The sequence below is a fragment of the Mya arenaria genome, chromosome 4 (genome assembly GCF_026914265.1).
Source record: "Mya arenaria isolate MELC-2E11 chromosome 4, ASM2691426v1".
Taxonomy (NCBI): Eukaryota; Metazoa; Mollusca; class Bivalvia; order Myida; family Myidae; genus Mya; species Mya arenaria.
The window spans coordinates 67,633,686-67,645,375 of NC_069125.1; the positions used below are offsets into that span (position 1 = coordinate 67,633,686).

At 36.9% G+C, this 11,690-nt stretch overlaps 1 protein-coding gene across 1 annotated transcript; it reads left to right on the forward strand.

Annotated features, from left to right (window-relative positions):
- Nucleotides 1-290: 290 nt before the first annotated feature.
- On the forward strand, nt 291-1,705 carry LOC128231024 (uncharacterized). The gene is made up of 2 exons (XM_052943449.1): nt 291-317; nt 854-1,705. The coding sequence occupies exons 1-2, from the start codon at nt 291-293 to the stop codon at nt 1,703-1,705; spliced, it is 879 nt and encodes a 292-aa protein (XP_052799409.1).
- The last annotated feature ends 9,985 nt before the right edge of the window (nt 1,706-11,690 follow it).

The window sequence follows — 11,690 nt, forward strand, 5'->3', positions numbered from 1 at the left end:
GCTTTAATTGGCTAAAAAAGTTATGCTGCACTATTAGCGTTGATGGCCATTCTCAATTAGCAGGCTAATTGTGTCCGTGGCAAACTGCGATAATTGCTACCAGAGTTTGTAACGGAGAACGCGTGTAAGCCAGTGGAAGAGGCTGCCATAAAGCGGAGGTGAGATGTTGACATTTCAGTATGGGGATATATAATAAGGCTTTACAGATGTACTTTCATACAAAATCATAGACTGTCTTACAAGTTTTGAAATTATAATAAAAAAAGAAATCACTACATTTAATATTCAATATGTCCTCTGTCATCTCTAAAAGCAAGGTATATTAGCAGCAAATATAATTCTAATTACTTTTATAAATATTTCTACTTATAATTCACAACTATTTGTATGCAGTTGTACCAAGTGATTTCAGCAGTAAAACCATAATAACTATATTTTATGCGCAGATATTGACATGTATCATAGGCATTATAGTCTAATGTATAGTAGTGTCTAACTCATTTTTAAATAATAATACAGTGTTTATAACTTTTCATATTTTATGCAGAATATTGCAAATTTAAATATACTTCTATTATACATACATGTGTATATAAAGATTATTCAACGGGGTTTGATGATGCAAAAACTAGTTCATAAGATTTACACAGGCATCTTGTGTTTTGGATAAAATAGCCGAAATAAGGCATTCATATGAATCCTATTTATAAACATTTTGTTCGAATAATTATATATTATGCCAGTCTCTCAGACCATATTTAAAACACTTTGTCGTTTACTTTCAGGGTTGCGAACGGATGTCGAGCAGTGAGAAAATACAGGGTCGGGTGTTTTGTGTGACAGGGGTCAATAGGGAGATCGGAACGCTTGCGTCATCTCCCGCCGCCAACAAGTGCTCGTCCGGTCCTTCTCGAGCCAGTGCGACACGGAGTCTACCGGCTACATCTCTTCTTCATCTTTCGAGTCATCCGGGGAAGAGAAGCGTTTGATTCCGAATGATGACAAAGCGTTCCGAGTGTGGAACCAGTGGAGCCGTGAGCTTGACGCCAACTCAGGGCCAAAGAGTTCCACCCCAAAGCAGGGCAGTGAGGGGATCACTATGAGAAGGCGGGTTAACATCTCAACAGATGCCGGAAAATCCATGCTAGCAATAAAGAAAGTCTTCAACTCCGACTCTAAAAGGAGTAATTCTAGTTCTAATCAAATCAGTGACGATTCATTCTGGGGAATGGGATCACTGCGTGTTCAGAAGAGTAGTTCAGAAGGCGATATATACAGGCGAATAATCACATGTGACAATTCTTTGAAACACAAGCCACTCCCCTTGCACGAAGCTGAGACTGTACTAACTTCTTATAAACATGTTTCACATTCGCATGGGTGGAGGCGGCGTCCGTTTATCACCCAGTCTACATCACAGGAGGACCTGAGGGCCGCCCCAACCGCCAACCGACCCACCTCGGACCGTACGAGCTATAATGCCTTGCCGCGGTACCGAGTGACGGTCCCGGCCTCTCAACCATTTTGCTATGCAAGTGCTACCGAAAAACGTGCCTCTCATCTTGGAAAATCATGTGCTGACTTTGTGGATTCGGGGACTTCGGTTGACGACTCAATGACGGAATTTCTCTCAAATGTGAACAAGGAGAACCTTGCGGGCTTTCTGGAATTCTATGACCACGTCACCAGCGAACCCGCCATCTAGCGGACCCGGGGAAATCCAAACAACTACGAATCAGATTTATTTTGATACGTTTGAAACATGAATTAATGTATTCATGGCTATGCCACAATAGTGCTATTATTATTAACATATGTGCCATGTATTGTTTGTTGATGGATTTGATGACACAGAACATAAAATGTGTACAATATAATTATGTGTGGTTTCTTAATGCCCCCAACCCTTGGATACATATCGGACTCCGGTTCATTTTAGAGGTATTACGGATGCCTGGGTACGCGTGATTCCAATAAAAAAGAATATTGATTTGCATTTCATTTCCAAATGAGCAAACATACTTTTAAAAACAATCATGCATAATACACGAGGACCATAATGTTATCGGCTCCTGGAAGGGGACACAGTCATGATTTTGGACCACCTCCCTATCGGATCCAAAGCATATATCGGCATCACATAACTTAATGTATTGGACTCGTTTTCAGCATTCCGAGTTTTAGTTTTAGAAATAGTAAATGTTGAGCAAACATTTTTAAAGCATCGTAGCTACACATAGGGTTAATATGTTATCTGAGTGGTGCAGTATATCTCAATACACGATAGAACGTCGTCTACTGATCGAAATGTTATGAGCATGCATATGTCCGTGTAGTTGGCAGCCTGGCAGCGTAAATTCGCAGCATGGAGTGCGTGATATAACAACGATTGTGAATCTGCTAGGCGTGATTTCAGTGTTTCAAATAGGAGAAGAAGGTAGATACAGAGGCATCGATAGAGGTATGACGTCACCATTGCGTCATATGTACTTCCGTTGTGTGGAAAATTCTCAATAAAAAAATAATGTTTTCATGACTGATAGACATGTTTTCACATGCTCAATACACTGTAAATAAAAAATATCATTATTCCCGAAACTTTTAAACCTGAAGTATCTATTATTGCTTGATTTATCATTTAGAATAGAGATTTAAGCATAAACTGCTGCCCTATAGTTGAAAGGTAATTTTGGAAGAACTGTCATGGCGGACTGTGCCATTTTGAGAGTTCGTTATTCAAGTGGAGAGATTTTTCTTAGGAATAGCTTGACCCCCCTTTTTATTGGCTTAAAAGGTAATTTAAAGCTTGTTCTTTAAGAATATATATGTTTATCATAGTCTGCATTCGCTCGAAATGCCTTTAAGTGTTGTCTAAAAATAATCATTTCACATTGAATTATAGAGGAAATGACAATGGTGGTGTGTAACCTAAAAGGACCAAACTGCTTTGTTTAAAAAGTGTCATTTTTGGCAAGAAATGTATTGCTTTTCACTTTTTCTGGCAAATTCTCACAATTAAATGCATTTATCTTGTCCGGTTGATCAAAATATGCTATTTCCTGGTTTTCACAACTTTTGCCTATTTTTTTTTTTAAAAATTGAGTCGTCTGCAATCTTACGAGCACTGAAAATGTCAAAATTTGGTGAAAATTTGACTTCGAGAACTTGAAATGTTATTAAAGACGTGTAGAACTGCCCCATTTGATGCTTTGAATACCATTTGAGTCCAGGTTCAGTTGAAAAACCTCAAAGAATGGCATTTTGGGCCAAAACGCCTTAGAAAATACAGACGCACAGGCACTTGGGTGACAGGCAGTGAAACTGGAAAACCTGACACAGACTATCAGATTGAGCTAGTTTTGGGTGTATTTATGTCTGAAGGACTAATCGAAAGTGTTTTTCATAAAAAATGCTGGGACGGGTTTAGTTATAGGTATGACGTCACCATTGCGTCATATGTACTTCCGTTGTGTGGAAAATTCTCAATAAAAAAATAATGTTTTCATGACTGATAGACATGTTTTCACATGCTCAATACACTGTAAATAAAAAAATATCATTATTCCCGAAACTTTTAAACCTGAAGTATCTATTATTGCTTGATTTATCATTTAGAATAGAGATTTAAGCATAAACTGCTGCCCTATAGTTGAAAGGTAATTTTGGAAGAACTGTCATGGCGGACTGTGCCATTTTGAGAGTTTGTTATTCAAGTGGAGAGATTTTTCTTAGGAATAACTTGACCCCCCTTTTTTATTGGCTTAAAATGTAATTTAAAGCTTGTACTTTAAGAATATATATGTTTATCATAGTCTGCATTCGCTCGAAATGCCTTTAAGTGTTGTCTAAAAATAATCATTTCACATTGAATTATAGAGGAAATGACAATGGTGGTGTGTAACCTAGAGCAGAAGGACTCTGAACAAAGTGCAATATGCATACTATTGAAACAGAATATCATTGTCCATATTATAGAGATTTGAGATCTACATGTTTACTCAAATAGTATTGTTCTTGGCCGACTTTACATAAATTTAAATTATTAATGAATAGTAATCAAGTAGGTACCTTAAACAAACTTGCAAAATTTATATATCTAGCATTTGACTTACGTGATAATTAGGTTGTAAATATGTGCATATTATATTTATATTCAAATAAAATAGAAGAGTAAGTTAAGTATTACCATTTAAATAGATAATCCATCAATATATAAATCTAAACTAGAATTTGAAACTCATATGTATAGATACTAAAAAATCTTATTCTATTAAACTAACACAGAGGGAGATTTGTCAAACACGAAATCCTCGTGCACGTTCTTATCAAGCGCTATTTATTAATCAAGAACGCCTCACTTGTATGTAACTGGCCCCTTAGTTAAATCTGTTCTTATATAACATTATTCAAACCATTTCATCATGCATGTTATCTACAAACTAAAATTGTTATTGTGTACATGGATACCTCAAATTGATCTAGTTCATACTGTAAATATTTTACAACATACTTTTCTCATTATTAATAGCTACATATGTGTTTGTATATAATAACTTGTTCACCGTCATTTTTTTTGTATTCTGTATTTATACTGTATTCTGTTAAATAGCAATGACATTTTTATGTTTATACTTATAAAACTTTGACTTGACTTGTTTACTTCTGGATATTTTTTTTAATATCTACTTCAATTTTTAACCTGTACACTTTCAATTATTTCTACTCAATTCAGTTAATTATTATATTTTTCAAATTTGAAATGAGTATTACGTCACAGCTTTAGATGCATCGCTTTAATTGGCTAAAAAAGTTATGCTGCACTATTAGCGTTGATGGCCATTCTCAATTAGCAGGCTAATTGTGTCCGTGGCAAACTGCGATAATTGCTGCCAGAGTTTGTAACGGAGAACGCGTGTAAGCCAGCGGAAGAGGCTGCCATAAAGCGGAGGTGAGATGTTGACATTTCAGTATGGGGATATATAATAAGGCTTTACAGATGTACTTTCATACAAAATCATAGACTGTCTTACAAGTTTTGAAATAATAATAAAAAAAGAAATCACTACATTTAATATTCAATATGTCCTCTGTCATCTCTAAAAGCAAGGTATATTAGCAGCAAATATAATTCTAATTACTTTTATAAATATTTCTACTTATAATTCACAACTATTTGTATGCAGTTGTACCAAGTGATTCCAGCAGTAAAACCATAATACCTATATTTTATGCGCAGATATTGACATGCTATCATAGGCATTATAGTCTAATGTATAGTAGTGTCTAACTCATTTTTAAATCATAATACACTGTTTATAACTTTTCATATTTTATGCAGAATATTGCAAATTTGAATATTCTTCTATTATACATACATGTGTATATAAAGATTATTCAACGGGGTTTGATGATGCAAAAACTAGTTCATAAGTTTTACACAGGCATCTTGTGTTTTGGATAAAATAGCCGAAATAAGGCATTCATATGAATCCTATTTATAAACATTTTGTTCGAATAATTATATATTATGCCAGTCTCTCAGACCATATTTAAAACACTTTGTCGTTTACTTTCAGGGTTGCGAAAGGATGTCGAGCAGTGAGAAAATACAGGGTCGGGTGTTTTGTGTGACAGGGGTCAATAGGGAGATCGGAACGCTTGCGTCATCTCCCGCCGCCAACAAGTGCTCGTCCCGGTCCTTCTCGAGCCAGTGCGACACGGAGTCTACCGGCTACATCTCTTCTTCATCTTTCGAGTCATCCGGGGAAGAGAAGCGTTTGATTCCGAATGATGACAAAGCGTTCCGAGTGTGGAACCAGTGGAGCCGTGAGCTTGACGCCAACTCAGGGCCAAAGAGTTCCACCCCAAAGCAGGGCAGTGAGGGGATCACTATGAGAAGGCGGGTTAACATCTCAACAGATGCCGGAAAATCCATGCTAGCAATAAAGAAAGTCTTCAACTCCGACTCTAAAAGGAGTAATTCTAGTTCTAATCAAATCAGTGACGATTCATTCTGGGGAATGGGATCACTGCGTGTTCAGAAGAGTAGTTCAGAAGGCGATATATACAGGCGAATAATCACATGTGACAATTCTTTGAAACACAAGCCACTCCCCTTGCACGAAGCTGAGACTGTACTAACTTCTTATAAACATGTTTCACATTCGCATGGGTGGAGGCGGCGTCCGTTTATCACCCAGTCTACATCACAGGAGGACCTGAGGGCCGCCCCAACCGCCAACCGACCCACCTCGGACCGTACGAGCTATAATGCCTTGCCGCGGTACCGAGTGACGGTCCCGGCCTCTCAACCATTTTGCTATGCAAGTGCTACCGAAAAACGTGCCTCTCATCTTGGAAAATCATGTGCTGACTTTGTGGATTCGGGGACTTCGGTTGACGACTCAATGACGGAATTTCTCTCAAATGTGAACAAGGAGAACCTTGCGGGCTTTCTGGAATTCTATGACCACGTCACCAGCGAACCCGCCATCTAGCGGACCCGGGGAAATCCAAACAACTACGAATCAGATTTATTTTGATACGTTTGAAACATGAATTAATGTATTCATGGCTATGCCACAATAGTGCTATTATTATTAACATATGTGCCATGTATTGTTTGTTGTTGGATTTGATGACACAGAACATAAAATGTGTAAAATATAATTATGTGTGGTTTCTTAATGCCCCCAACCCTTGGATACATATCGGACTCCGGTTCATTTTAGAGGTATTACGGATGCCTGGGTACGCGTGATTCCAATAAAAAAGAATATTGATTTGCATTTCATTTCCAAATGAGCAAACATACTTTTAAAAACAATCATGCATAATACACGAGGACCATAATGTTATCGGCTCCTGGAAGGGGACACAGTCATGATTTTGGACCACCTCCCTATCGGATCCAAAGCATATATCGGCATCACATAACTTAATGTATTGGACTCGTTTTCAGCATTCCGAGTTTTAGTTTTAGAAATAGTAAATGTTGAGCAAACATTTTTAAAGCATCGTAGCTACACATAGGGTTAATATGTTATCTGAGTGGTGCAGTATATCTCAATACACGATAGAACGTCGTCTACTGATCGAAATGTTATGAGCATGCATATGTCCGTGTAGTTGGCAGCCTGGCAGCGTAAATTCGCAGCATGGAGTGCGTGATATAACAACGATTGTGAATCTGCTAGGCGTGATTTCAGTGTTTCAAATAGGAGAAGAAGGTAGATACAGAGGCATCGATAGAGGTATGACGTCACCATTGCGTCATATGTACTTCCGTTGTGTGGAAAATTCTCAATAAAAAAATAATGTTTTCATGACTGATAGACATGTTTTCACATGCTCAATACACTGTAAATAAAAAATATCATTATTCCCGAAACTTTTGAACCTGAAGTATCTATTATTGCTTGATTTATCATTTAGAATAGAGATTTAAGCATAAACTGCTGCCCTATAGTTGAAAGGTAATTTTGGAAGAACTGTCATGGCGGACTGTGCCATTTTGAGAGTTCGTTATTCAAGTGGAGAGATTTTTCTTAGGAATAGCTTGACCCCCCTTTTTTATTGGCTTAAAAGGTAATTTAAAGCTTGTTCTTTAAGAATATATATGTTTATCATAGTCTGCATTCGCTCGAAATGCCTTTAAGTGTTGTCTAAAAATAATCATTTCACATTGAATTATAGAGGAAATGACAATGGTGGTGTGTAACCTAAAAGGACCAAACTGCTTTGTTTAAAAAGTGTCATTTTTGGCAAGAAATGTATTGCTTTTCACTTTTTCTGGCAAATTCTCACAATTAAATGCATTTATCTTGTCCGGTTGATCAAAATATGCTATTTCCTGGTTTTCACAACTTTTGCCTATTTTTTTTTTAAAAATTGAGTCGTCTGCAATCTTACGAGCACTGAAAATGTCAAAATTTGGTGAAAATTTGACTTCGAGAACTTGAAATGTTATTAAAGACGTGTAGAACTGCCCCATTTGATGCTTTGAATACCATTTGAGTCCAGGTTCAGTTGAAAAACCTCAAAGAATGGCATTTTGGGCCAAAACGCCTTAGAAAATACAGACGCACAGGCACTTGGGTGACAGGCAGTGAAACTGGAAAACCTGACACAGACTATCAGATTGAGCTAGTTTTGGGTGTATTTATGTCTGAAGGACTAATCGAAAGTGTTTTTCATAAAAAATGCTGGGACGGGTTTAGTTATAGGTATGACGTCACCATTGCGTCATATGTACTTCCGTTGTGTGGAAAATTCTCAATAAAAAAATAATGTTTTCATGACTGATGTTATCACATGCTCAATACACTGTAAATAAAAAATATCCTTATTCCCGAAACTTTTAAACCAGAAGTATCTATTATTGCTTGATTTATCATTTAGAATAGAGATTTAAGCATAAACTGCTGCCCTATAGTTGAAAGGTAATTTTGGAAGAACTGTCATGGCGGACTGTGCCATTTTGAGAGTTTGTTATTCAAGTGGAGAGATTTTTCTTAGGAATAACTTGACCCCCCTTTTTTATTGGCTTAAAAGGTAATTTAAAGCTTGTACTTTAAGAATATATATGTTTATCATAGTCTGCATTCGCTCGAAATGCCTTTAAGTGTTGTCTAAAAATAATCATTTCACATTGAATTATAGAGGAAATGACAATGGTGGTGTGTAACCTAGAGCAGAAGGACTCTGAACAAAGTGCAATATGCATACTATTGAAACAGAATATCATTGTCCATATTATAGAGATTTGAGATCTACATGTTTACTCAAATAGTATTGTTCTTGGCCGACTTTACATAAATTTAAATTATTAATGAATAGTAATCAAGTAGGTACCTTAAACAAACTTGCAAAATTTATATATCTAGCATTTGACTTACGTGATAATTAGGTTGTAAATATGTGCATATTATATTTATATTCAAATAAAATAGAAGAGTAAGTTAAGTATTACCATTTAAATAGATAATCCATCAACATATAAATCTAAACTAGAATTTGAAACTCATATGTATAGATACTAAAAAATCTTATTCTATTAAACTAACACAGAGGGAGATTTGTCAAACACGAAATCCTCATGCACGTTCTTATCAAGCGCTATTTATTAATCAAGAACGCCTCACTTGTATGTAACTGGCCCCTTAGTTAAATCTGTTCTTATATAACATTATTCAAACCATGTCATCATGCATGTTATCTACAAACTAAAATTGTTATTGTGTACATGGATACCTCAAATTGATCTAGTTCATACTGTAAATATTTTACAACATACTTTTCTCATTATTAATAGCTACATATGTGTTTGTATATAATAACTTGTTCACCGTCATTTTTTTTGTATTCTGTATTTATACTGTATTCTGTTAAATAGCAATGACATTTTTATGTTTATACTTATAAAACTTTGACTTGACTTGTTTACTTCTGGATATTTTTTTTAATATCTACTTCAATTTTTAACCTGTACACTTTCAATTATTTCTACTCAATTCAGTTAATTATTATATTTTTCAAATTTGAAATGAGTATTACGTCACAGCTTTAGATGCATCGCTTTAATTGGCTAAAAAAGTTATGCTGCACTATTAGCGTTGATGGCCATTCTCAATTAGCAGGCTAATTGTGTCCGTGGCAAACTGCGATAATTGCTGCCAGAGTTTGTAACGGAGAACGCGTGTAAGCCAGTGGAAGAGGCTGCCATAAAGCGGAGGTGAGATGTTGACATTTCAGTATGGGGATATATAATAAGGCTTTACAGATGTACTTTCATACAAAATCATAGACTGTCTTACAAGTTTTGAAATAATAATAAAAAAAGAAATCACTACATTTAATATTCAATATGTCCTCTGTCATCTCTAAAAGCAAGGTATATTAGCAGCAAATATAATTCTAATTACTTTTATAAATATTTCTACTTATAATTCACAACTATTTGTATGCAGTTGTACCAAGTGATTCCAGCAGTAAAACCATAATACCTATATTTTATGCGCAGATATTGACATGCTATCATAGGCATTATAGTCTAATGTATAGTAGTGTCTAACTCATTTTTAAATCATAATACACTGTTTATAACTTTTCATATTTTATGCAGAATATTGCAAATTTGAATATTCTTCTATTATACATACATGTGTATATAAAGATTATTCAACGGGGTTTGATGATGCAAAAACTAGTTCATAAGTTTTACACAGGCATCTTGTGTTTTGGATAAAATAGCCGAAATAAGGCATTCATATGAATCCTATTTATAAACATTTTGTTCGAATAATTATATATTATGCCAGTCTCTCAGACCATATTTAAAACACTTTGTCGTTTACTTTCAGGGTTGCGAAAGGATGTCGAGCAGTGAGAAAATACAGGGTCGGGTGTTTTGTGTGACAGGGGTCAATAGGGAGATCGGAACGCTTGCGTCATCTCCCGCCGCCAACAAGTGCTCGTCCCGGTCCTTCTCGAGCCAGTGCGACACGGAGTCTACCGGCTACATCTCTTCTTCATCTTTCGAGTCATCCGGGGAAGAGAAGCGTTTGATTCCGAATGATGACAAAGCGTTCCGAGTGTGGAACCAGTGGAGCCGTGAGCTTGACGCCAACTCAGGGCCAAAGAGTTCCACCCCAAAGCAGGGCAGCGCGGGGATCACTATGAGAAGGCGGGTTAACATCTCAACAGATGCCGGAAAATCCATGCTAGCAATAAAGAAAGTCTTCAACTCCGACTCTAAAAGGAGTAATTCTAGTTCTAATCAAATCAGTGACGATTCATTCTGGGGAATGGGATCACTGCGTGTTCAGAAGAGTAGTTCAGAAGGCGATATATACAGGCGAATAATCACATGTGACAATTCTTTGAAACACAAGCCACTCCCCTTGCACGATGCTGAGACTGTACTAACTTCTTATAAACATGTTTCACATTCGCATGAGTGGAGGCGGCGTCCGTTTATCACCCAGTCTACATCACAGGAGGACCTGAGGGCCGCCCCAACCGCCAACCGACCCACCTCGGACCGTACGAGCTATAATGCCTTGCCGCGGTACCGAGTGACGGTCCCGGCCTCTCAACCATTTTGCTATGCAAGTGCTACCGAAAAACGTGCCTCTCATCTTAGAAAATCATGTGCTGACTTTATGGATTCGGGGACTTCGGTTGACGACTCAATGACGGAATTTCTCTCAAATGTGAACAAGGAGAACCTTGCGGGCTTTCTGGAATTCTATGACCACGTCACCAGCGAACCCGCTTTCTAGCGGACCCGGGGAAATCCAAACAACTACGAATCAGATTTATTTTGATACGTTTGAAACATGAATTAATGTATTCATGGCTATGCCACAATAGTGCTATTATTATTAACATATGTGCCATGTATTGTTTGTTGTTGGATTTGATGACACAGAACATAAAATGTGTACAATATAATTATGTTTGGCTTCTTTATGCCCCAACCCCTCGGTACGGATTATGCCTCATTTTAGAGGTATTGCGGATGTGCCGGGGTACGCATGATTCCAATAAAAAATAATACTGATTTCGGATTTTATTTCCAAATGAGCAAACATACATCGGATCCAAAGCATATACTGGCATCACATAACTTAATGTATTGGACTCGTTTTCAGCACTCCGGGTTTTAGGTTATATTTTGAGCAACGGCC

Excerpts from the sequence above, each read along its gene's own strand:
- LOC128231024 (XM_052943449.1), top strand. The coding sequence starts at position 291 with ATGTCCTCTGTCATCTCTAAAAGCAAG. Across the intron at positions 318-853 it reads CTGTCATCTCTAAAAGCAAG|GGAGATCGGAACGCTTGCGT; the intron begins GTATATTAGCAG and ends AGGGGTCAATAG.